At 41.9% G+C, this 27,174-nt stretch overlaps 2 protein-coding genes across 2 annotated transcripts in view; both read left to right on the forward strand.

The window, feature by feature from the left end:
* The window catches only part of LOC110526060 (palmitoyltransferase ZDHHC16A), a 68,697-nt gene that overhangs the window by 1,006 nt on the left and 40,517 nt on the right, over positions 1-27,174 (forward strand). The gene's annotated exons all lie outside the window — the stretch shown is intronic.
* Positions 3,271-5,743, forward strand: LOC110526075. Its single transcript, XM_036981519.1, has one exon. It carries the CDS (start codon positions 3,923-3,925, stop codon positions 4,598-4,600), a length of 678 nt encoding a protein of 225 aa, XP_036837414.1. The 5' UTR covers positions 3,271-3,922; the 3' UTR covers positions 4,601-5,743.

Below are 27,174 nucleotides of genomic sequence, written 5' to 3' on the forward strand. Positions count from 1 at the left end.
GGATAATAAGAGGATTGAAATTGAGGTGAACGAGAGCTGTCAGGGGACTAGCTCACGTGTGATAGAGGTGAATGAATGCCCCAACCAGTTCTGTGAGCTGAGTTTTTTTTGTCTGTAACGTTGTCTAGGGTTCTGTTCAACACCGCCGATGGATCTACAGGTAGAGGATAACATGTCTCCAGTCTTTGATAAATTCACTCCCATTAATAGAAGTATAACCTATGATAATAGTATTACCATACTAATTGGATTGTACAACCCAGAATGGCTTTGAAATGATGAAGTGTCTGGTTTTATGTGTTGATTTCCCTTACTTCAATTTGATATAGAAGTTAAACAATGCTTACCTTACAATTTCACCATTATTATCACTCAAGTGATAAAAGGATGGAATGTAAAGGACATTTTACTTTGTGCATCTTGTCTTTTGTGTCATAAACAATCCTTGGTTCCTGCCTGTGCCTGGTAAAGACAGGGGGGGCACCATGACCTCCTCCTTTAGACTATTTGGCAGAATGCCCAGAATATGTTCTTTACATTAAGATAGGAGACGGTGTCAGACACATGCCGGAAACAACGCTATGAACTATGCCTATGTAATGTGTCTGTAACCAGTATATAAGGGGACTAAATGGGACTTCCTGGTTAGCGCTCCTGACAGGCGTTCACTATGGTGCATCAAGTTTGTTGGAACCTCTCCAGCGAGCTGAAAATGAACAATTATTATTTTAAGATTTTCTTTGAGTGTCCCTGTGTAAGAATTTCCACATCAAGAGTAAATTGAGGTGAACAGACCAATTAAACTTGCCACACCCTGATCTGTTTCACATGTCTTTGTGATTGTATCCACCCACCTCCAGGTGTCTCCTGTTTTCCTCATTAGTCCCTGGTGTATTTATCCCTGTGTTTCCTGTCTCTCTGTCCCAGTTTGTCAAGTCGACCAATGTTTTGCCTAGCTCCTATTTTTCCCCAGTCGCTGGTTTTCCTAGCCCTACTGGTTTTGATCCTTGCCTGTCCTGACGCCGAATCCGCCTGCCTGACCACTCTGCCTGTTCTGACCTGTTCTGAATCCGCCTGCCTGACCACTCTGCCTGTTCTGACCTGTTCTGAATCCGCCTGCCTGACCACTCTGCCTGTTCTGACCTGTTCTGAATCCGCCTGCCTGTCCCCTTGTACTGTTTGTAGTCGGACCTGTTCACTGAACCCCTGCCTGTCCTGACCACGAACCTGACTATCCCCTGGTACTGTTTGGACTCTGACCTGGTTTATGAACTCACCTGTCCTGACCTGCTTTCTGCCTACCACTTTTGGTACAATAAATATCGGTGCTCAACCATCTGCCTCCTGTGTCCGCATTTGGGTCTTGCCTTGTGCCCTATTATAAAACTCACCTTGTCTGAGAGATAATCACACGGTTGACAAAATATCACGCCAAGGTAAGCCTACACGAGACATATACTTCATTTGAAGTTTTTGTAAAGTTCACTATGTGAAAAAATGAATGGTGGAAAGACGATTGGAACCGTTTCTGAGTTTGACCGCTAGATTTTATGGGTATTATGACACGTCCACGGTGGGGCTCTATGCAAACACACGTTTTACGAGGCCTATGGGACTCTACTGTTTGAGCTCCAAGTAGTGTAGGAGGAAGAGCAAGGGAACTCAAAGGTGCCACTATCAATGGTAGGCTGTCCTAAAATGCAATTTGGTGTTTAGATTTTTATGACCTGACAACGACACCGTATTACAGTGCCTTGCGAAAGTATTCGGCCCCCTTGAACTTTGCGACCTTTTGCCACATTTCAGGCTTCAAACATAAAGATATAAAACTGTATTTTTTTGTGAAGAATCAACAACAAGTGGGACACAATCATGAAGTGGAACGATATTTATTGGATATTTCAAACTTTTTTAACAAATCAAAAACTGAAAAATTAGGCGTGCAAAATGATTCAGCCCCTTTACTTTCAGTGCAGCAAACTCTCTCCAGAAGTTCAGTGAGGATCTCTGAATGATCCAATGTTGACCTAAATGACTAATGATGATAAATACAATCCACCTGTGTGTAATCAAGTCTCCGTATAAATACACCTGCACTGTGATAGTCTCAGAAGTCTGTTAAAAGCGCAGAGAGCATCATGAAGAACAAGGAACACACCAGGCAGGTCCGAGATACGGTTGTGAAGAAGTTTAAAGCCGGATTTGGATACAAAAAGATTTCCCAAGCTTTAATAATCCCAAGGAGCACTGTGCAAGCGATAATATTGAAATGGAAGGAGTATCAGACCACTGCAAATCTACCAAGACCTGGCCGTCCCTCTAAACATTCAGCTCATACAAGGAGAAGACTGATCAGAGATGCAGCCAAGAGGCCCATGATCACTCTGGATGAACTGCAGAGATCTACAGCTGAGGTGGGAGACTCTGTCCATAGGACAACAATCAGTCGAATATTGCACAAATCTGGCCTTTATGGAAGAGTGGCAAGAAGAAAGCCATTTCTTAAAGATATCCATAAAAAGTGTTGTTTAAAGTTTGCCACAAGCCACCTGGGAGACACACCAAACATGTGGAAGAAGGTGCTCTGGTCAGATGAAACCAAAATTGAACTTTTTGGCAACAATGCAAAACGTTATGTTTGGCGTAAAAGCAACACAGCTCATCACCCTGAACACCCCATCCCCACTGTCAAACATGGTGATGGCAGCATCATGGTTTGGGCCTGCTTTTCTTCAGCAGGGACAGGGAAGATGGTTAAAATTGATGGGAAGATGGATGGAGCCAAATACAGGACCATTCTGGAAGAAAACCTGATGGAGTCTGCAAAAGACCTGAGACTGGGACGGAGATTTGTCTTCCAACAAGACAATGATCCAAAATATAAAGCAAAATCTACAATGGAATGGTTCAAAAATAAACATATCCAGGTGTTAGAATGGCCAAGTCAAAGTCCAGACCTGAATCCAATCGAGAATCTGTGGAAAGAACTGAAAACTGCTGTTCACAAATGCTCTCCATCCAACCTCACTGAGCTCGAGCTGTTTTGCAAGGAGGAATGGGAAAAAATGTCAGTCTCTCAATGTGCAAAACTGATAGAGACATACCCCAAGCGACTTACAGCTGTAATCGCAGCAAAAGGTGGCGCTACAAAGTATTAACTTAAGGGGGCTGAATAATTTTGCACGCCCAATTTTTCAGTTTTTGATTTGTTAAAAAAGTTTGAAATATCCAATAAATGTCGTTCCACTTCATGATTGTGTCCCACTTGTTGTTGATTCTTCACAAAAAAATATGTGGCAAAAGGTCGCAAAGTTCAAGGGGGCCGAATACTTTCGCAAGGCACTGTACTTACCCATTGAGCATAACATAGTTCATTGAGAAGATATAGTCACCATCTTATCAGGATCTATGTACTTAACTGTTGTTACCTGCAGCCTAGATACTGTAACAAAGAGTCAGGTGCCACAAGTTGTTCCACAAGTTGTGTCTGAATGTAGGGGAGGTATGGCAGACCCTTTCTATACTTAATGGAAGTGCATTTCATTTTCTGACAAGAGAACACCAAACAACACTGGCTTTGCGAGTTTCACTTCATATTCCTTCAGGTGAGCAACACGTTGTTGATTTCCTTATGAGCTTGTGCAAGTTGCCGAGTCTTTTCACAACTTTTTAGATTTAATGACAGTCAGCCTATCTGTTTCTTTTTTCAGAGTTTATTGGAAATGGGAGCCAGTTACAGTGTTGACTTGTGAAAGTTATTTTCATATACCTTTTTAATGTGAGTACTTTTCACCTCTTTGTTTTGTATTTGCTGTTAATTTCAGCAGAGTGAGATCCCTGTATGGACAAAGACAACCCTGACCTGCCTCTGAGGTCAGGGGACCTTCTACCATTCTCTCCACACCCACCTGTCTCTTAGAACATGAACTCTCACTACTTTTACACATACACATCACCTCGACCTGCATCTACACACCACTTTTACAGATCGATGTGTCCCACCGTCATCACCCCACCTATGCAGTGGCCCAACAACTACAGTCTCTACCCTCCATGTATCCCCACCAAGTATCAATTCCCCTTAAACTTGGTCTCCAGGAGCACTAGGGGATTCCAGGGATCTGATCCCAGCGCGTTCCACCACTATCATCAAACTTCTCCCCTGCCCTGGTGCAACTATAGACTTGTGTCTAACCCTTACTGGCACTACCACCAGCGCCTGTATGCCAATCTTTCTGCTCCAGTGGCTCCTGTGGCCCCTACTCCAACCAGGCCCCAGAGGTTCCAGAACCAGGGAGGGACCTGGCCCGAGGGCTTCACCCTGAGAGGAGAGCTTCGCTGGGGCAGGCTGGAGAGGGTGTATGGCCCCCGCAGGGAGCTGCCTGAGTTTGTGAGGCAGGACCTGCGGAGAGTGTACGGTACCTATCCCCGGACGGATGTTAGTATCACCTACCAGGGAGGGGAGTACGTGGTGCGAGGGGACACCCATGTCGGGGAACAGGAGTACAGAGTGGAGAGGAGGATAGTGAGGCAGCAGGAGAGTCCTGAGGGGGAAAGCATGAGTGAGGTAGTAGAGAAGAGGAGGAGAAAGATGAGATGATTGTAATGGAGGTATGGCTAATAAATGCCAACTTTGTTGACATATGAAAATGTATTTACATAAATGTGATGATTTTTCCCATAAGCATTGAACAAAAGTATAACTGTTATATAGTAGTCGCTGCATATTAGTAAATGTTAATAGTAGAAATGCTATTGATAAATATTCTACATAAAATTGTATTTGTCACATGCTGAATACAACAGGTTTAGTAGACCTTACTATGAAATGCTTACTTACAAGCCCTTAACCAACAATGCAGTTTTAAGAAAATACAACAACAGCAAAAAGTAAGAGATGAGAAACAAATAATTAAAGCGCAAACTCCAGATAAGTAGCATTTGACTGCTTTTGTATTAAACGTATTTGTTAATATTCTCCATCTCATTATATGGCGCTACCTCAGGCAACTACAATGCTGGAGTCATTCTGGTCTAGTGTTTTCATTAGGTGGTGTGCTACTGTGTAATACTATGATTTTCAGTATCAAGGTTCCTGTAACATTAGCATTAACAAGTTTGCTTCAGGAAAGTGCTTTCCCACTCTTGTTATAAACTCCTGTCATTTGCCTCTCATCTCTTACTGAAAAACCCATGTTAAGCAGTTAAAACTTCTCTCATAACATGCTGATGTTCTATCCATTGTCTATCATATTAGTCATTTCTCACCTCTTATACTATAACCCCGTGTCGTATTGTATCAAACCCGGTCCAATCTCTTGTATCTCATCACTATTGTCACAGTAGACTTTGTCCATCAGCATAGAAATATAATTACTAGAATGGACATTCTCATTCAAGTCAACTGGTAACTCTGACAAGTATGACTAGTCATTCTGTTTCTGTCTGTCCGACCAGTCATTGACGTTTATGGACCCTGCTCTTCTCTCTGTCGTCTCCGTGACTCCAGGTTCTATGGAACAGGCGTTTGGGTCTGAGTCACCTCTCGCAGTATAGAGTGATAAGACATAGCTGTGGCCAGGGTGTGTGGGTTGGGTATGCTGCATTCGATTGCTTCACTTTTGAATGTTCCTTGTACTGCACAATTTCCAGTAATATAGATGTGCTTGAGCACACATCCCGTTTCTCTATAAATAAGTGTCACATATGATTTTACAAAACATGGATGTCTGACTGTTATTTATAATCCTCACCACTTTGTAAATAAACATGAATGATGATGCGATTGTAAATATTAACGAGATATGAAGTGTATTTTCTGAATAGGAAAAGTTTATTCATTTACATGATATGTATACATACAAAACACATACCCCAATTACAGACTTTAACAGTTTATTACAACACACAATGCTGAATTGTAACATGCTGAGTAAATGTAATCTGCAGAAGGACACAATGATTTTTATTTGAAACTGCAAGTTTGCCGTAGAAATCCAGATAACCCGTATTCCTCATATGAAAGTATAGGTGATGTCTTATTATGCTGATAAGCAGTGCCTTGCCAGAAGAACTGAGCCCATAGATGACATCTCCAGTAGCCACCATCTATGGAATTCAGTTCTCAGGGCACAACACCTCTCACACCTCTCATTCTCCTCCCATACTCCCGTCTCTTCTCTCTCCATTTAGGCTTTAGCACCGTTCCAATCCATTCAAATTGCTTCTGTAACACCTGGCTCAAAAAAGTATTTGTTTTCTTTCAAAGAAATTAGGTGCTCTTGTTCAATTGGTCCCATCAGGCAATTTCAATCAAGCATACCTTAAGTATTTTAAAGACTGCTAACACTATCAAAAAATATTTTGACCCAGGTATTGAACAATAGTGTAGTGAAAATTGTATCAATACCATAGTTTCCTAGTCTCAGTAGCATAGACACTTCTGTGTCTACCTCTCTACCATGTTGACACGTCTTTTAAAACCTAAGTAAACAGAACTGCCAAAGGCTCCTATTCAGATTGACACCGAGTCTGATAAATGCCAGGGGAACGACAAGCAGTAGACCAGTAGAGACATTGCTCAACCTCTTATCATCCCCAGCTTTGCCCTGTGGTGACCTTCCCTATTTCTAGAAAAAGTCACTAAGATGGCGACAAGAAGATGGTGATAGTAGATACCAGCACCTCTTCCTCCTAAGAGTACAACGCTATATGGTTGAGCATGTTCCATCATCATTCAAGACTGAACCATGGGCCTGTTGATTAGAGGGGTATGAAGTTCATGATTCGAGATCTGTGCCCAAGGGTTACGCCTACGCTTAACCTTGCTAAAGAATGTTTAAAGGATCCATCTGCAGCACACAAGATTCCTGGAAGTGTTTCACAACTTCTCTGATGGCAGTTGGCGGGGAGGAAAGGAAATATTTTGTGGTGGGGTGATGCAGGGCCTGATTCAGATCGCACCGAGAGATACAGCACTGGTCAGTTACACACACACACACACGGCACTGGTCAAGCCGGGAGATGACTCGTCACATACAACAATTTCACACAAACCAGGGGAGTATTCAGGAAGGTGAAACGTTCAGATAATGAAAGGCAATATCTGTTGCTTAGTATTTCTTTAAATCCTCAATAATATAAATACATGGTTTGTCACTGATTGTAATCTGAGCAATTAAAATGGCAGGAATTATAATTATATTCAAATAACTAGAGTCAATATTGACAGTGTGAGTACAGTTGGAGGTGCCTTCAGCGTTCTCTCCTGGTGGTTTATAGTGTATTCCTGAGTGGACACGCAAACGCACACACACACACACACACACAGAACATAGTGAGGAAGAACACAACTCAACCAGCTAGCACATTTGGTTCCTTGGAAGTTGTGGGAACATATGTTTTCGGTATCACATTGGCTGTGGGAAAAAAAGTTCAAGTTGAGATTTTTGAATAACTTCCTTAAAACTTGTGTGTGTTTCAATAAGACGTTTAATTAACACTGCCAGCTCGTTTTGGATCTCCACGCACAGATAGGACACATAGAAATTAATTTCCTTAGGCATTAATCGAGAAAACACATTTATTTTTTCATTATGACACAGCAGCAGTGAGATTAAAATCTATGATCATCTGTCCTCTATCCATGGAATGAGTTCACTTGGCCACCAGGATGGCGCGATCATACCATGTTTTTTGTTACGCATACAAAGCTGTTCATTTTAGTCTATTTAAACAGACCCTATTTCAAAGGAAACAAGCACTCATTAAAAACAGGTGTGGCTACCACAACTGAACACAGTTCAGACACAAGATGGAGGGAGAGAGAGAGAGTTTTGTTAATGCTGAGAACGAAATGTATACGTTTTTAAATAACATTCTTAGAATGTTCTCTGAACGTTACTAAAGTTTTATAGTGGTTTTCTTAACTTTCTCGGGACAATTTGAGAACATTACTTTAGCGTAGCACCCCGTATTATCGGCATATTCAACAGGGTTTAAGAAATATATTACCTTCAACAGTGCTATCTTGTGATCAAGCCATCACTGTTTTGTGATTATTGGTGTTGTAAAAATGTTAGCTAATGGTTTAGCAATTAGCATGTTTGACATTTCAGTAGAAATGCTACTACTATCAGCTTTTTGATAAGCAGTTTAGCAAATAAAATACGTCCTGTATTATCGGCATATGGTCCCCAGTTGTTGACACCTTACTATTTTGTTCAATTACAACATAAATCTGTTTAATTTTGTTAAAAAAAAGAGACACCAACCTCGTATCCGAACTGTTTACTGGTTGACTAGTTGGCTAGCCTTCCGGTAAAAAAAAAAACTTGCCTGTCAACTTTTCCTAGCGTAGCTCATTGCACCCTCCTGTAGACTCTTAAGAATTCAGTGTTGTTACCAAATAATGTCTCATTATTTGTTTTACTGATTAAACTTATGTTTTGAGAAAGTAGATACGTTTAATACTAACATTTAAATGAGTATGAATAATTTAGGTCAAAAGTTGGATATTCAATTATGTGTGTGGGGTCTGTCGCGCATTCACATTTTAAAATATACAACACGTCCCACAAAATGTGTATATGTATAACTTTTTTGAAACTCTCAAAACCTAACTTACATAAACTGCAATGAAAATTGGTGGTCAGCTAGCTAGAAGTGTGTCTTTAGTCGCAAAACATACCGTTATTCTCCAGGCCATTTAAATGTTGAGCTCGAGGTGATTTAATCCTCCAATCGCTAGTGAGTGTCCTATGGTGGGGGAAAATGAGCTAAATACAACCATTACAAAAAACCTGTAGGAATTGTTATGCTAAAATACCATTACGCTAAAGTACCCACAGAAAAACTTTTTTTTTATGTTCTCTAAACTATTTTATAACATTCCCAATGTCAAACAAGTTGGGAGAACATTCTTAGAACATTACCAAAATTGAAATGAAATGTAACCATCTTTGAACTTTTAGGAAACGTTCTGTTAAATTAATAAAATACCAAGAAAAAAACATTTTTGTGCCTAGAATGTTCCAAAACCGAGCAACTATCCTGCACCATTCTCAGAAAGGTTGTATACAAAATAACCTCAGGACAACCATGCTCTCCCCAAGCTCTAAGAATTATATGGTTCTCAGAATGTTATGTGCTAGCTGGGTAATATATGCTCAGGAAACTCCAGTCTTCCTGCCAGTCAGTTGAACTGAGCAACAACCGGTTGAACTGCCTGGTATTTACTGGAATAAAGAAATAGTTGAAATACAGAGGAACTGGCTAGAGAGTCCCAGTGTAGTGGAGATGGTTCAGTGAACCATGCTCACATTATGATTAACCTTGTCTAAGGCCTTGACACTTGTGTTAGCTCCCAAAGCTAATGCCTAGGCTTTAGCTCATTGGGCTAACACAGTTAAACACATTCGGTCACGTACTAGGGACTTTTGTTATTAAAAAAGTAAAATGTAAAGACAGGAATCACACACATATGGGGTAGACTAAAGCAGAGACAGATTTGGCTACCAGGCAAAGTCCAACACAGTCTCTAATCTCTGATCAACCTCTAGCATCTGTAACCCAGACAGACTAGCTAGCACATAATGTTCTGAGAACCTTATGTTTGTTAAAGCTTGGTGAGAGCGTGGTTGTCCTAGGGTAATTTTGTGTACAACCTTCCCACAACTTTCTGGGAAGGGTGCAGAATATCCAGTTAGCACATAACGTTCTGAGAACCATATGTTTCTTGGGTGGGAATTTCAGTTTCCTCATGGTTCTATTTAAAGTAATGTTATCGAATTGTTCCAAGAACGTTATGAAACATCGTTCTTCCGTGGGAATGTCAGTACTTCAGCATAACATTTTCTGCAGGTTTCTTCCTGGTTCTATTTAAAGTCATGTTCTCAGAATGTTCAGAGAATGATAACAAAAAAAACAGAAGTTATATTGTCACATACACCGGATAGGTGCAGTTTTACAGGGTCAACCATAGTAGTACGGCACCCCTGGAGCAAATTAGGGTTAAGGGTCTTGCTCAAGGGCACATTGACCGATTTTTCACCTTAAAACCAGAAACCTTTTGTTTAGTGACCCAACACTCTAACTGCTAGGCTACCTCACAACCAACAACATTCTTCTGTGGAAATTTCAGTACTTCAGCAAAAATATTAAGGGCACCTTCCTAATATTGCGTTGAAACAGCGCCACGTAATCTCTTATTCCAATACAGAAATTATACTCACACAGATGAAGACATTTGTAACTCAAATACTTACATCAGACTAAACACTGTCCCATTGATTAGGTACATCATAGAAATTCTGCGTTGTGGCTTTCCTAGAAGTAATGTTCTTGCTAATAGTGAAATGAAACTCACAATAGTGATATGGCCCTCACCCAACAAATAGTGGTATAGCTCCCATTTTGGCATCTGAAATCATACTGGAGCTGAGCCCATCATCCGCATTTCTCTCTCCACCAGCCTCCACCGACATCTACCTGTACTGTCCAGACAGATCCTCACTGTCTTCCCTATCCCAGGCACACCACTCACTGCCTGACATTCAGAGTTGAGACTCGCTTAAATACACTCCCCTCCACACAAGCCGCCCGCTCTCTCTCCCCTCCTTCTGCTTTTCTCTCTTTCTCTGAATGATAAGCCAGGCAGTCACTTCCAGTAAGGAGGAAATAGTGGGAGTGAGGCTCTCACCCACACACAGTGATTAAACAGAGCTGCTTCTGAGGAACTCCATTAGACCAGCCCCCCTCCCCCAACACAATTCTCTTCAGAAAGACTGGGGAGAGGCGAAGGAGTGGCTTAATAGTCTACAGTGGTTTCCTCTGTTTGTCTCCTCTTTTCTTTCACCTTTATCTCTCACTTCTTTCCCTTTACTGATCTTTGACCAGGTTAAGAAATGCATGTTGCATGCCTATGAGGGACTGTGTAGTCAACTCTTCTGTCGTAATAAAGGAGGGGAGACAAGGATAGGAGAGGAGGAACCAGTGTTAGAGTATTGATGATCAGCCTTGGAATGGTGAAGAGAACAGGAATTCCCCCTCAGCCCCAGAACAGCTGCTGAGAGTAGGTGATGAGGCACAGGGAAACACTTCTTGCTCTGGTATCTGTGTGTGGGTGCATTTGAGTGAAAATTAGGTGATGTTTTGAAGTGCACTTTTTTAAAAACCTTTTTTAATGAACAACAGTCATGCTTCAAAAGTAGGTGGCATACAACAAGGTTCCCATTAGACCGAAAAGGTATTCTACGGGAGTGCACATTTTAATTATTGCACTAGCACTCCAAACCTGATTCAAATCATCAAAGCCTTATGATGAGTTGATCATTTGAATCAGCTGTGTAGTGCTAGGGCAAAAACAAAAATGTGCAGCCCTTTGGGTCCCCAGGACCAGGTTTGAGAACCAGTGATCTAGACCAATCTAGACAAGCCTGAAGCCTATAAAAGAACATTGTCTCCACTATGTGCATGTCGAAACCCATGATGTCATGGATGAAACAGGGCACTCGAGGGGTAGTGTGTACAAGTGTCAACGAGTGGAACAGATCAGTCATATAGAGATGAATGTGACAGACAGTATATAGATGAATGTGTACACAAACTATCGGTAATGACACGTATGATAACCGGAACAACCACATTAATCCTTCTTCCTCATCATGTTATATTGACAGTTACTCAGGTGTAAGCAGCTAGGTGGTTCTGCCTTGTTTGTTATTCTTCCTAGGAAATCCCCCTTTCTCTCCCACTGGTTTTACTGTATTTCCCTCCCTTCTCTACGTCTCTTATACAGTATTTCCGTGATGAAGCTGAAAAGGGGATTCCACTCTAGCTATACCGGTATGTCAGCATGCTTGACTTCTCTTACTCTACATAATCTACCCTGGTTGGTACCCACTCATAGGGTTACTGTAATAACCCAGTTAGCACATTTGGTTCCTTGGTTGTGGGAACGTAATTTTTTTGGTTTCCCATTAGTTCTGGGAACGAAGCCAGAAGTTTCCTGAATGGTAAAACGGAACGTTTTTTAAACATTCTGAGAATGGAAGTGAAAATTTCACCTGTTCTGGGAATGTAACTGTTTTGGTTGTCGGATGTTCTCTGAACATTTTACTATGGTTCACAGAAAGTTTTCCTGGAAGGATTTATTAATGGAAATTCTAAGTTATTTGGAGGTTTTTGAACAACTTCCTTAGGGACAACTGATTGCCCACCTCAACAACAGCCCCTTCACATTACACTCCATGCAGTTTGGCTTCAGAGTGAAACACTCCACAGAAACGGCCAACTGCGTTCTTCTGGAAAATGTGAAGTCCAAGATGGACAAAGGGGGCGTTGTTGGGGCTGTGTTTCTGGACCTAAGGAAGGCTTTTGATACTGTTAACCATGAGATTCTCATCACAAAATTGTCCAAGTTCAACTTTTCCCCTGATGCCTTGAGATGGATGAAATCATACCTTGAAGGCAGTACTCAGTGTGTCAGAGTGAGCAATGAGCTGTCGCCCACTCTTAGGTATGATGTGGGCGTGCCCCAAGGGTCAATACGGGGGCCCCTCCTGTTCAGCCTGTACATTAATGATCTGCCTTCTGTCTGTGCTGGGTCTGGAGTTCAAATGTATGCAGATGATACAGTGATATATGTGCATGGAAAGAGCAAACATCAAGCTGCACAAGAACTCACTACTGTAATGGTCCAGGTTACAATGTGGCTCAGTGACTCGTGTTCTTCACAAAGAGGGCAACAGATGCTACTGAGCCAGATGTCTATGTGTCAGGGGAGAAGCTCCAGGTGGTATCTGATTTTAAGTACCATGGCATCATACTTGATTCCAACCTCTCTTTTAAAAAGCATGTGAAAAAGATAATTCAAATAACCAAATTCAACCAAATGTATACGAAATTGTTTGACTACAGAGGAAGCAAAACTTTACTTCAAATCTATGATACTCCCCCACTTAACATACTGCTTGACTAGTTGGGCTCAAGCTTGCTGTACAACATTAAGACCTATTCAGTCTGTCTACAAACAGGCTCTTAAAGTGCTTGATAGGAAGCCCAATAGCCATCATCACTGTTATATCCTCAGAAAGCATGAGCTCCTGAGTTGGGAAAATCTTGTGCAATACACCGACGCATGTCTTGTATTCAAGATCCTAAATGGCCTGGCTCCCCCTCCACTCAGTATTTTTGTTAAACAGAAAACCCAGACATATGGCAGCAGATCCACAAGGTCTGCCATGAGAGGTGACTGTATAGTTCCCCTAAGGAAAAGCACCTTTAGTAAATCCGTTTTCTCTGTGAGAGCTTCCCATGTCTGGAATACACTGCCATCAGACACACATAACTGCACCACATATCACACTTTCACAAAATGCTTGAAGACATGGCTAAAGGTCAATCAGATTTGTGAACATGGTCACTAGCTGTGTGTTGCCGCTTTCCATGTCTGTTGTCTGTAACTTGTGAGGTGTGGAAACACTTTGTTGCTTTTATCAATTTTGTCTTGCTGCTTTTTGTTCTGTCTGTATGCTACATCTTGCTTGTCCTATGTTGCTCTGTCTGTATGCTATGTCTTGCTTATCCTATGTTGCTCTGTCTGTATGCTATGTCTTGCTTGTCCTATGTTGCTATTGTCTATATTGTAATTGTTTTTAATAACCTGCCCAGGGACTGCGGTTGAAAATTAGCCGGCTGGCTAAAACCGTCACTTTTACTGAAACGTTGATTAATGTGCACTGGCCCTGTAAAAATATAATAAACTCAAACTCAGACACATCTAAACTTACTGGTGACCCTGTGTTTATAAAATTGGATATCGACTTCAGCATGCGTTTGTGGCACAGTCGATGCCTGTAGCAAGAAGATTGAGGGTTCACCAACCGCCACAGACGAGCTCACTCTCACTGCCTGTTTCATTACTTCATGATCAGCTAGGGGAAATCATATTTTCAACATTTTGATTACATATTTATAATTCTATTAAAATACCGTATATGCAACACTAGTCTAGTGGTTAGGATTTGGCACTCCCACTGCCGCGGCCCGGGTTTGATTCCTTGTCAGGGAACTGCTCTTAGGGCTCCGAGTGGCGCAGCGGTCTAAGGCACTGTATTTCAGTGCAAGAGGTGTCCCTACAGTCCTTGGTTTAAATCTAAGCTGAATCACATTCGGTCGTGATTGGGTGGCGCACAATTGGTCCAGCGTCATCTGGGTTTGTCTGGGGTAGGTCGTCATTGTAAATACGATGTGGTGTTGAAGTCGTCATGTTTTGTTTATTGGTTGTGTGGTGTAAAATTAAAATAATAATAAATATAAAAAACATTTTTCACCAACAGGTTTTGGCACCACACAACCAATAAACAAAACATACCGACTTCAACACCACAATAAATAGAATACAGTGCCTTGCAAAAGTGGATTTCATCCCACTTGGCAGTTTTTTGATTTTGTTGCATTACAACCTGTAATTTAAATAGATTTTTATTTGGATTTCATGTAATGGACATACACAAAATAGTCCAACTTAGTGAAACTAAAATGGAAAAAATAACTTGTTTAAAAAATAAATAAACCTAAGCATATGTGGGAACTCCAACACTGTTGGAAAAGCATTCCAGGTAAAGCTGGTTGACAGAATGCCAAGAGTGTGCAAAGCTGTCATCAAGGCAAAGGGTGGTTACTTTGAAGAATCTCAAATATAAAGTATATTTTGATTTAACACTTTTTTTGTCACTACTTGATTCCATATGTGTTATTTCATAGTTTTATGAATATATGAATCATATGTCTTCACTATGATTCTACTTCCGGCGCCGACAGAGATGGCCGCCTCGCTTCGCGTTCCTAGGAAACTATGCAGTATTTAGTTTTTTTTAAGTGTTATTTATTACATTGGTACCCCAGGTAATCTTAGGTTTTATTACATACAGTCGGGAGGAACTACTGGATATAAGAGCAACGTCAACTCACCATCATTACGACCAGGAATACGACTTTCCCAAAGCGGATCCTGTGTTTTGCCCACCATCCGGGACAATGGATCGGATCCCAGCCGACGAATCAATACAACGATGCCGTGAAAAGGGCAGACGAAGCGGTCTTCTGGTCAGGCTCCGGAGACGGGCACATCGCGGATCACTCCGTAGCATACTACTCGCCAATGTCCAGTCTCTTGATAACAAGGTTGATGAAATCCGAGCAAGGGTAACATTCCAGAGAGACATAAGAGACTGTAACTTTCTTTGCTTCACGGAAACATGGCTCACTCGAGACAAGCTATCGGAGTCGGTACAGCCAGCTGGTTTCTTCACGCATCGCGCCGACAGAAACAAGCATCTTTCTGGTAAGAAGAGGGGCGGGGGGGTATGCCTTATGATTAACGAGACATGGTGTGATCATAACAACATACAGGAACTCAAGTCCTTCTGTTCACCTGACTTAGAATTCCTCACAATCAAATGTCGACCGCATTATCTACCAAGAGAATTCTCTTCGATTATAATCACATCCAGACACATCGATGGCCCTGAACGAACTTTATTTGACTCTTTGTAAACTGGAAACCACATCCCGAGGTTGCATTCATTGTAGCTGGGGATTTTAACAAGGCTAATCTGAAAACAAGACTCCCTAAATTCTATCAGCATATCAATTGTGCTACCAGGGCTGGTGAAACCCTGGATCATTGTTATTCTAACTTCCGCGACGCATATAAGGCCCTCACCCGCCCTCCTTTCGGAAAAGCTGACCACGACTCCATTTTGTTGCTTCCAGCCTATAGACGGAAACTAAAACCGGAAGCTCCCGCTCTCAGGTCTGTTCAACGCTGGTCCGACCAATCTGATTCCACGCTTCAAGATTGCTTCGATCACGTGGATTGGGATATGTTCCGCATTGCGTCAAACAACAACATTGGCGAATACGCTGATTCGGTGAGCGAGTTCATTAGCAAGTGCATTGGCGATGTCGTATCCACAGCAACTATTAAAACATTCCCCAACCAGAAACTGTGGATTGATGGAAGCATTTGCGCAAAATTGAAAACGCAAACCACTGCTTTTAACCAGAGCAAGATGACCGGAAATATGACCGAATACAAACAGTGTAGCTATTCCCTCCGCAAGGCAATCAAACAAGCTAAGCGTCAGTATAGACAAAGTAGAGTCGCCATTCAATGGCTCAGACAAAGAGGAATGTGGCAGGGTCTACAGTCAATCACGGATTACAAAAAGAAAAACAGCCCCGTCGCGGACCAGGATGTCTTGCTCCCAAACAGACTAATCGACTTCTTTGCTCGCTTTGAGAAATATAGTGCCACTGACACGGCCCGCTACCAAAACCTGTGGACTCTCCTTCACTGTAGTCGACGTGAGTAAAACATTTAAACGTGTTATCCCTCGCAAGGCTGCAGGCGGCATCCAGACGGCATCCCCAGCCGCGTCCTCAGAGCATGCACAGACCAGCTGGCTGGTGTGTTTACGGACATATTCAATCAATCCTTATCCCAGTCTGCTATTCCCACATGCTTCAAGAGGGCCACCATTGTTCCTGTTCCCAAGAAAGCTAAGGTAACTGAGCTAAACGACTACCGCCCCGTAGCACTCACTTCCGTCATCATGAAGTGCTTTGAGAGACTAGTCAAGGACCATATCACCTCCACCCTACCTGACACCCTAGACCCACTCCAATTCGCTTACCGCCCAATATGTCCACAGATGACGCAATCGCAACCACACTGCACACTGCCCTAACCCATCTGGACAAGAGGAATACCTATGTGAGAATGCTGTTCATCGACTACAGCTCAGCATTTAACACCATTCTACCCTCCAAACTCGTCATCAAGCTCGAGACCCTGGGTTTCGACCCCGCCCTGTGCAACTGGGTACTGGACTTCCTGACGGGCCACCCCCAGGTGGTGAGGGTAGGTAACAACATCTCCAACTCGCTGATCCTCAACCCTGGGGCCCCACAAGGGTGCGTTCTGATCCCTCTCCTGTACTCCCTGTTCCCCCACGACTGTGTGGCCATGCATGCCTCCAACTCAATCATCAAGTATGCAGACGACACTAACAACAACGACGAGGCGGCCTACAGGGAGGAGGTGAGAGACCTCGGAGTGTGGTGTCAGGAAAATAACCTCACACTCAACGTCAACAAAACAAAGGAGATGATCGTGGACTTCAGGAAACAGCAGAGGGAGCAGCCCCCTATCCACATCGACGGGACAGTAGTGGAGAGGGTAGAAAGTTTTTTAAGTTCCTCGGCGTACACATCACGGACAAACTGAATTGGTTCACCCACACAGACAGCGTGTGAGTAGATGGACAAACCTACTCATTCCAGGGTTTTTCTTTATTTCAACTATTTTCTACATTAAATCAAAATCAAATCAAGTGTTATTTGTCACATACACATGGTTAGCAAATGTTAATGCGAGTGTAGCAAAATGCTTGTGCTTCGAGTTCCGACAATGCAATAATCTCCAACTAGTAATCTAACCCAACAATTTCACAACAGCTACCTTATGCACACACGTGTAAAGGGATGAGGAATATGTACATAAAGATATATTAATGAGTGATGGTACAGAACGGCATAGGCAAGATGCAGTAGATGCTATCGAGTACAGTATATACATATGAGATTAGTAATATAGAGTATGTAAACATCATATTAAGTGGCATTGTTTAAAGTGGCTAGTGATACATGTATTACATAAAGATGGCAAGATGCAGTAGGTGGTATAGAGTACAGTATATACATATGAGATGAGTAATGTAGGGTATGTAAACATTATATTAAGTGGCATTGTTTAAAGTGGCTAGTGATACATTTTTTACATGTATGGCAGCAGCCACTCAATGATAGTGGTGGCTGTTTAACAGTCTGATGGCCTTGAGATAGAAGCTGTTTTTCAGTCTCCCGTTCCCCGCTTTGATGCACCTGTACTGACCTCGCCTTCTGGATGATAGCGGGGTGAACATGCAGTGGCTCGGGTGCTTGTTGTCCTTGATGATCTTTATGGCCTTCCTGTGACATCGGGTGGTGTAGGTGTTCTGGAGGGCTGGTAGTTTGCCCCCGGTGAGGCGTTGTGCAGACCTCACTACCCTCTGGAGAGCCTTACGGTTGTGGGCGGAGCAGTTGCCATACCAGGCGGTGATACAGCCCGACAGGATGCTCTCGATTGTGCATCTGTAAACGTTTGTGAGTGCTTTTGGTGACAAGCCGAATTTCTTTAGCCTCCTGAGGTTGAAGGTGTATGTAAACTTCCGACTTCAACTGTATATGTGTAAATTAGTTGTGCATTTAGTCCTTATATTACTGTATGATGCAGCAAATGTAGGAACCACAATGGAAATAAGTCCCTGACTTTATTGCGCAATCCTGGTCACTTTTTAAAATAATTTGTGTCTATACAGTACCAGTCAAAAGTTTGGACACACCTACTCATTCCAGGGTTTTTCTTTACTGTGCCACCAGAGATTCTGTGTTCGAGCCCAGGCTCTGTCGCAGCCGGCTGCGACGGGAGGTCCATGGGGCGACGCACAATCGGCCCAGCGTCGTCCGGGTTTAGGGAGGGTTTGGCCGGCAGGGATATCCTTGTCTCATCGTGCACTAGCGACTCCTGCGGCGGGCGCAGTGCACGCTGACCAGGTCACCAGGTGTACAGTGTTCCCTCCGACACATTGGTACGGATGGCTTCCCGGTTGGATGTGCGTTGTGTCAAGAAGCAGTGCGGCTAGGTTGGGGTGTGTTTCGGAGGACGCATGGCTCTCGACCTTTGCCTCTCCCGTGTCCGTACGGGAGTTTCAGCGATGAGACAAGATTGTAACTACTACCAATTGGGGAGAAAAAAGGGGTAAAAAAAAGTGAAATGTCAGAATAATAGTAGAGAGAATGATTCATTTCAGCTTTGATTACTTTCATCACATTCCCAGTGGGTCAGAAGTTCACATACACTAAATTAGTATTTGGTAGCTTTGCATTTAAATTGTTTAACTTGGGTCAAACGTTTTGGGTAGCCTTCCACAAGCTTCCCACAATAAGTTGGGTAAATTTTGGCCCATTCCGCCTGACAGAGCTGGTGTAACTGAGTCAGGTTTGTAGGCCTCCTTGCTTGCACACGCTTTTTCAGTACTGCCCACAAATTGTCTATGGTTTGAGGTCAGGGCTATGTGATGGCCAATCCAATACCTTGACCTTGTTGTCCTTAAGCCATTTTGCCACAACTTTAGAAGTATGCTTGGGGTCTTTGTGGGACATTTCTCCAAAAAGTACGATCTTTGTCCCCATGTGCAGTTGCAAACCACATTCTGGCTTTTTTATTGCGTTTTGGAGCAGTGGCTTCTTCCTTGCTGAGTGGCCTTTCAGGTTAAGTTGATAAAGGACTCATTTTACTGTGGATATAGATATTTTTGTAACTGTTTCCTCCAGCATCTTCACAAGGTCCTTTGCTGTTGTTCGGTGATTGATTTGGACAATTCCCACCAAAGTACGTTCATCTCTAGGAGACAGAACGTGTCTCCTTCCTGAGCGGTATGACGGCTACGTGATACCATGGTGTTTATGCTTGCATACTATTGATTGTACAGATGAACGTGGTACCTTCAGGCATTTGGAAATTGCTCCCAAGGATGAACCAGACTTGTGGAGGTCTACAATTGTTTTTCTTGGCTGATTTATTTTGATTTTCCCATGATGTCAAGCAAAGAGGCACTGATTTTGAAGGTAGGCCTTGAAATACGTCCACAGGTACACCTCCAATTGACTCAAATGATGTCAATTAGCCTATCAGAAGCTTCTAAAGCCATGACATCATTTTCTGGAATTTTCCAAGTTGCTTAAAGGCACAGTCAACTTACTGTATGTAAACTTCTGACCCACTGAAATTGTGATACAGTGAATTATAAGTGAAGTAATCTGTCTAAACAATTATTGGAAAAATGACTTTTGTCATGCACAAAGTAGATGTCCTAACCGACTTGCCAAAACTATAGTTTGTTCACATGAAATTTGTGGAGTGGTTGAAAAACGAGTGTTAATGGCTCCAACCTAAGTGTAACTTCCGACTTCAAATGTATAGTTTACCTCTTTCAGGTAATCATTTCAGATGATTCAATGCATTTATTAGTCTCATATTTAGCTAATGGATGATGTGCTACGCAAATGCTTCTAACTTAAAATATCTTGCGCAATATGCACCTGCGCTCCAATGGCCTCTCACCTTAAAAAACACTCCTTAGCTCTTGAAGTCCCAGGAAAAACTAGACTAGAGGGGGGGGGGGGGGGGGGGGGGGCGGCATTTCTTATACTAATAGACTGAGCTCTTGTATGCTGTTAACCTTGTAGGCCGCATGTCCTGCACCAGCATCACATGTTCTCTCCCAGGTTTGTGGTTTGAAAGAGGTGCGGAATTCTAGTCCATATAATACAGTATAATACAATACAATAACAGAGTCCACACTCAAAAAGATTAGCTTACTGGTGCTTGTGTCGTTTACTTACCCAAGAGAGCATAGATACATCTATGGGCGTTTATGTTTTTCTGTCATGCTTAATGTACCTGTATAAAATATGTTTTTACTGTATTTGGCTATGGCTATGTATTGGATAATGGCACAATCTTTTGGGAATTTTAGGGCTTGGGCTCATAAAATGTATCTAATATCAGGCTTATCAAGCTCAGGTAGCATCAGACTTCAGTTTTCATGCCGATCAAAGCTCTAATTAAATCCAGACACATTTATATGCTTCATATACTTCAGAATGACACGTTTGGGCGGGAAATACCAGGTTACCCTGGGAGAAAAGTGATTATTCTCGGGATGGGACATTAGTAAAATATAGTGAAAATATTAAACCCTAGTCTGTAGTTTATTCTTCAGATGTTTAGGGCTGCTGGTGAACCATGATGTGCATTCAAATCCGACCTAGCAGATCTAAAGTTAATTGGTTTTACATCGCCTTTTCAACTCTAGGCCTACAGTATATAGTTTTGCCACTAAAAATAGTGCTTAGGTACTGCGAATGTGTCCATGGTATTGGCACGTTGGCTCTAGCCAACAGCTTGCAGATACAGTGCAGGTATAGCCTACTAAATCAAGAGATTATTATGGACAAAAGTGCAATATTATTTTTATTTGTCAAATGACAGCCAAGCATCGACCATCATATCACCAGAATTGATATTTATTTAAAGGAGCATCAACTTCATCACTGTGTACTTTCACCACCCTGTGAAGTTCATCGTAACTTATTTCATCTGTAGCAGAATTAACTGCATGCTTTTCAATGATGTTGTGACATTTTTTATCTGACATGTAGGCTACTTTAATCGTGTAAAAAGTTGGATGGAATCCTGTTTAAAGTCATGCCATTTTGAGGATGCTGGGATTATATTTAGGATGAAAGTGCGCGTACCTACAGAAGACTTTTGAAGTAGCCTAATCATATTAAAACATTGTGACTGGATGTGTTTTTGCCACATATAAACGGTAATACATTTTAAAAGTTAAATGATAAATATGTAGTCTACAGTCGTGGACAAAAGTTTTGAGAATGACACAAATCTTAATTTCCACGAGGTTTGCTGCTTCAGTGTCTTTAGATATTTTTGTCAGATGTTACTATGGAATACTGAAGTATAATTACAAGTATTTCATAAGTGTCAAAAGCTGTTATTGACAATTACATTAAGTTGATGCAAAGAGTCAATATTTGCAGTGCTGACCCTTCTTTTTCAAGACCTCTGCAGTCCGCCCTGGCATGCTGTCAATTGACTTCTGGGCCATTGATTATGCAAGAATGGGCTGTCATCAGTCTGATGACAGCCCATTCTTGCATAATCAATGCTTGGAATTTGTCAGAATGTGTTTTTTGTTTATTTCTCCACCTGCCTCTTGAGGATTGACCACAAGTTCTCAATGGGATTAAGGTCGGGGGAGTTTCCTGGCCATGGACCCAAAATATCGATGTTTTGTTCCCTGAGCCACTTAGTTATTACTTTTGCCTTATGGCAAGGTGCTCCATCATGCTGGAAAATGTATTGTTCATCACCAAACTGTTCCTGGATGGTTGGGAGAAGTTGCTCTTGGAGGATATGTTGGTACCATTCTTTATTCATGGCTGTCCATTCCCTTGGCTGAGAAGCAACCCCACACATGAATGGTCTCAGGATGCTTTACTGTTGGCATGACACAGGACTGATGGTAGCGCTCACCTTGTCTTCTCCAGACAAGCTTTTTTCCGGATGCCCCAAACAATCGGAAAGTGGATTCATCAAAGAAAATGACTTTACCCCAGTCCTCAGCAGTCCAATCCCTGTACCTTTTGCAGAATATCAGTCTGTCCCTGATGTTTTTCCTGGAGAGAAGTGGCTTCTTTGCTGCCCTTCTTGACACGAGGCCATCCTACAAAAGCCTCACTGTGCGTGCAGATGCACTCACACCTGCCTGCTGCCATTCCTGAGCAAGCTCTGTACTGGTGGTGCCCCCATCCCGCAGCTGAATCAAATTTAGGAGACGGTCCTGGAACTTGCTGGACTTTCTCGGGCGCCCTGAAGCCTTCTTCACAATAATTGAATCGCTCTCCTTGAAGTTCTTGATGATCCGATAAATGGTTGATTTAGGTGCAATCTTACTGGCAGTAATATCCTTGCCTGTGAAGCCCTTTTTGTGCGAAGCAATGATGACGGCACGTGTTTCCTCGAAGGTAACCATGGTTGACAGAGGATGAATAATGATTCCAAGCACCACCCTCCTTTTGAAGCTTCCAGTCTGTTATTCGAACTCAATCAGCATGACAGAGTGATTTCCAGCCTTGTCCTCGTCAACACTCACACATGTGTTAACGAGACAATCACTGACATGATGTCAGCTGGTCCTTTTGTGGCAGAGCTGAAATGCAGTGGAAATGTTTTTGGGGGATTCAGTTCATTTGCATGGCAAAGAGGGACTTTGCAATTAATTGCAATTCATCTGATCACTCTTCAAAACATTCTGGAGTATATGCAAATTGCCATCATACAAACTGAGGCAGCAGACTTTGTGAAAATCAATATTTGTGTCATTCTCAAAACTTTTGGCCACGACTGTATATTGAAGCGTTAAGTTCTGGGTGCACGAGGAATAGCAACTTGGATTGTAGAGGAGGAGGAGCTAGTGTTAAGCTTTTCTGAATAACTTTGGCCTGCCTGGAGCATATGTGGCCACATTATTATAGGACATCTTGAGAGAATGATGATCTCCAACAGACAGCGCATCATTGACGGCAGTGCCGTTTAAGATGAGGGAGGACAATTTCTTTTCATGAACATTACAGCATATTGGATGACTTGTCATTCATGTTTCATTCACCCAGTTCAATGTAACATTGATAGGCTTATAGGCTACTACATGATACTCAAAATGTCCCTGTACCCATCATGAGGTTGTCTAGTCTAGTCTGGTCTATGAATGAAAGTTTACAATGTAGGTGCACACAGGTTGAGAGACACATTTGACAGTGACACACAGGGTGGTAGGTAGCCTAGTGGTTAGAGAGTTGGGCCAGTAAACGAAAGGTTGCTAGATTGAATCCCCAAGCTGACAAGATAAAAATCTCTTGTTCTGCCCCTGATCACGGCAGTTACCCACCCACTGTTCCTAGATCGTCATTGTAAATAACAATTTGTTCTTAACTGACTTGCCTAGTTAAACAAAGATTAAATTAAAAAACATGGCCAAACAATACAACCTTGCACACTCTTGCCTGCATCTAACTGATATAGGGTGTAATCCAACAGTTGCAAACGAGAGTTACTATTGGACAATTTCAGGTATGTTTATCTCTTCAATAAATGTTTTTTTTTTACAGAATCAGTGGAATGAATACACCCCTGATCACGCGTAAACACAGTTCGCTTTCATAGCTGCCGTGTTGTATTCCTTCTCACATCTATACCTCTCCTCCTCTCAACTATTCCCTTTGCTTGTGGACTTCAATGCTGTATGTGACCAGGTGAAAAAACCTGTCCAAGCCAAACTGCTACACACAGCCTACATCATTGTCACCATATTAGCTTTTAATTATTTATTTATTTAACCTTTATTTAACTAGGCAAGTCAGTTAAGAACAAATTCTTATTTACAATGACGGCCTAACGGGGAACAACGCTCTAACCACTAGGCTACCTGCCACCCCTAAGGTAACGTCATTGTCAGCATGGCTAATAGAACTAACAGATAATTGGGTCTAATCCTGAATGCTGATTGGTTAAAACCACATGCCAGCCGGTGTCTATTTCACAAGTTACCACCGTCTAAATCTATGACGTTAAAGTGTCTATTTATTCTGTTCCATCTGACCCTCGCAATCCACTGTCTCATCAGCCCAGCCAAGCATTTTATAACTTGATCTCCACTATAAAAAGGATCTAGACATTATCTCACATTTCTTTTAGACTAAGATTTTGTTTTTGACAGGGGAGATTTGTATTAATATTGTTTCAATATTGAAATTTGATCTCCAGCTGTCCCATAGTAATGAACGTGTCGGGAGTCAGGATGAGACAGACAGACAGACCGGCAGGCAGGCACCATTTCTCAGTCAGTCTAAATCATGAATCAGCATGAAATGTCAATTGAAAAAAGGTAAAAGCAAAACGAAGTGCAGCTAGTGTGAAGTCTTTCCAGCTTCAGTTTGAAGTGAGTTTGTTAGCTGTGTTGTTGGCTAGCTCCTCTGAAAAACAGTGTCCTGACAAGTGAGCACATTTTCTATGCCAGGTGAAATCACGCCTCATTAGCTCATTGTTATGGATGTATCCAAACAAATGTCACTTGAAAACAGCATAAACAAATGGGGCTAATTTGCTGTTATTCTGGCTGCAGAATATTTGACTTGACTGTACATTAGCCGTAATTTGCTAGCTAGCATGCAAGGGATAAGAACGTTGCCAGGCAGTATGGCAATTGAACATTTAGAACAAATGACTGGGTTGTGTCCATACATACAGAACAAAAAGACGACTGGGTCGCATCTCTAGCAACCGAACCGATAGATTGAATGCTTGGGTAGCAACCCTAGATTTGTGTCGGGACTATATCTTGTGGAAGGATGAAATGGTATGAATAAATTAATAAAAATAACGTTTTAAATGAAAATATGTCAATCATTATTTGAGGATGTTGTTAACCCGTTGTATAAATGTGATAATATCCTCAAAGCTGGTGTTTGGAGGATATATTGATACAGTTTGCCGGCCCTTGACTTCGTCTCGGGCCTAACAACATCCGTGCCAATATATCCTCCAAACACTGGCCTCTAGGGCATTATCAATTAAGTAAACCTGCTACAATCATGCAGTGACTTTACAGTATACATTCAGTAAGCAGTTACATCGGCGGGCCCTGGTAGCAAAAAAATTGTTAAACCAAAAGCTTACCTTGACTTGGAAGATTTCCAGTGTTGTGTTGGATAGTCAGAGCCAGCTAGCTAACATAGCATCCCTCTGTTTGACCAGAGTGTTTCAGTAGGCTAAACCAGCTAACTGCATTTTCTAGCAAAGTAAGTGAAACTGAAAAAAATAACACTCTCTCTCTCTCTCTCTATTTCTCTCTTGCTTCTTAATTCGTTCAACCATTGTTTTTATCTCTTTGAGTAAACTACTCACCAGCTAGCTAGCTGCAGCTTATGCTTTGAGTTCTAGATACATTCTCTGATCCTTTGATTTGGTGGACAACACGTCAGTTCATGCTGCAAGAGCTCTGATAGGTTGGAGGACATCCTCTGGAAGTTGTCATAATTATTGTGTAAGTCTATGTAAGGGGGTGAGAACCATGAGCCTCCTAGGTTTTGTATTGAAGTCAATGTACACCATGGTGCTACCCTACAGAGTGCTGTTGAGGCTACTGTAGATCTTCTTTGCAAAACAGTGTTTTAATCAATTATTTTGTGACGTGGTTATATTTGAATATTGTTTTATCTTAAAAGGATAACTTTAATGTTTTACAATTTAAAAAAAAAATGAAATTCACTGAGGAGAATGGTTCACCCCTTCCTGCTCTGAGGAGCATCCACTGCAGTGCATTCAGTATCAGAATTTAAAATACAGCCAGACTGGCCTGCTACTGTGCCTTTCTAGACCTTATAAACTGTTGAGAATAGACCCACAACTGATCCAAATCGAATGAAACATTCAAATCACAGGGCTTTTGCTGTGTTATTCAAATGACATTTTCACTGCAGCCTAGAGAAGAATTTTGTTTTAATTTGAAAACAATAATGTAATTATTCATTGTACTGTGGCGTTGTAGGCTAGTATAGGTAGGGTAATTGTATTGTCCCTAAATAAAATCAATAGGGGAGCTGTTTGAGCTGTGTGTTTCATGTCTTCACTGATTGATGTGCAATGATGCACATGGCCTCTCTGCTGCCTATCAGCTATTCCTATTTGTTCTTGTCGATTCATATTGAAAATTGATTCAGGTTTGAATGTTTTTATGTGTGGTATATTGCTAGTTAGCCTATTGCAGATCTGACTATTGTCACTATAGAGAGCATAATAGACTGTAGACTGGTAGACTATATTGGCCTGTGGTATACTCAAAGTTAGCGTGTGGAAAAGTGTTCAGTGGCTTGCGAAGGTATTCACACCCCTTGGCATTTTTCCTGTTTTGTTGCCTTACAACCTGGAACTAAAATAGATTTTTTGGGGGGTTTGTATCATTTCATTTACACCCTCATGCCTACCACTTTGAAGATGAAAAACACTTTTATTATGAAACAAACAAGAAATAAGACTAAAAAACTGAACTTGAGCATGCATAACTATTCACCCCCCCAAAGTCAATACTTTGTAGAGCCACCTTCTGCAGCAATTACAGCTACAGGTCTCTTGGGGTATGTCTCTATAAGCTTGGCACATCGAGCCACTGGGATTTTTGCCCATTCTTCAAGGCAAAACTGCTCCAGCTCATTCAAGTTGGATGGGTTCCACTGGAATACAGCAATCTTTAAGTCATAACACATATTCTTAATTGGATTGAGGTCTGGACTTTGACTAGGCCATTCCAAGACATTTGAATGTTTCCCCTTAAACCACTCGAGTATTGCTTTAGCAGTATGCTTAGGGTCATTGTTCTGCTGGAAGGTACACCTCCGTCCCAGTCTCAAATCTCTGGAAGACTGAAA

Source organism: Oncorhynchus mykiss, chromosome 1, assembly GCF_013265735.2.
Source record: "Oncorhynchus mykiss isolate Arlee chromosome 1, USDA_OmykA_1.1, whole genome shotgun sequence".
Classification (NCBI taxonomy): Eukaryota; Metazoa; Chordata; class Actinopteri; order Salmoniformes; family Salmonidae; genus Oncorhynchus; species Oncorhynchus mykiss.

What these genes read in the sequence shown, in the direction of transcription:
- LOC110526075 (XM_036981519.1), top strand. Translation starts at nt 3,923, where the DNA reads ATGAACTCTCACTACTTTTACACATACACATCACCTCGACCTGCATCT.